At 47.3% G+C, this 714-nt stretch overlaps 1 protein-coding gene across 1 annotated transcript; it reads left to right on the forward strand.

The window, feature by feature from the left end:
* Positions 1-326: 326 nt before the first annotated feature.
* On the forward strand, positions 327-714 carry SMIM32 (small integral membrane protein 32; the record flags this gene model as incomplete). The annotated part of the gene is given in 2 exon segments (XM_082324554.1): positions 327-347; positions 349-714. Coding segments are annotated over 2 exon segments (387 nt in total).

The following is a 714-nucleotide window of genomic DNA, read 5'->3' on the forward strand; positions in this document are numbered from 1 at the left end:
ACCGGAGCTGGATTAGGGAGAGCCTTTTCCCATGCAGGTGGAGTGGTGGCACGGGGCTCCCAGCAAATTCCCGGAGCTCCCAGCCCGTCCCAGCTGACCAGCAGATGATCCAGCGCATTTCCCCAAAAGAGGTGTGCTGGGGGAACGAGGGCCAGGACACGAGGTACCTGTATCATTTTTGATTAATATTTGTGGATGAATGCTGTAAATATGAGCCAAGAAGATTTAAAAGAAAGTCACTGAGCCATACAAGTGAATTAATTTGCTTTTAGACAAAATGCGGCTGGTTTTCAGCCTTTTACAAGCAGGAACATTATTCCTCTCCTATGCCAAAGACTGACTCTGTTCGCTCTCCTGCTTTACTTCTACCGTGGAGGAAATTTAAGCAAGAACATGTATAGTGAATTGCTAAATTCAACCAGTGCCACTGAAGCTCACCTAATCATTCAGACCAACACACCCTACCTGAGCGGCACACCGAGACCCGTGAGCTCCTCTGCTTTTTACATGTCAACAGCCAGGGTGTTAAAAGAAGGGGAGATAAATAAGCCAGACCTGGTGACTTACATCATTCTGTTTTTCTTTCTGCTCTTGACTGTGGCACTCATCGTGCTCTTCATAAACTGCCAGCTGAAAAATTCTTTTTTTGCCACTCTTCCTTACGACAGGTCACTCAGAGAAGCGAGGAGCCCGTGGAGGACACAAGCTGTCTGA

This window comes from Platalea leucorodia (genome assembly GCF_965183815.1).
Source record: "Platalea leucorodia genome assembly, chromosome: 11".
In the NCBI taxonomy this organism is placed as follows: domain Eukaryota; kingdom Metazoa; phylum Chordata; class Aves; order Pelecaniformes; family Threskiornithidae; genus Platalea; species Platalea leucorodia.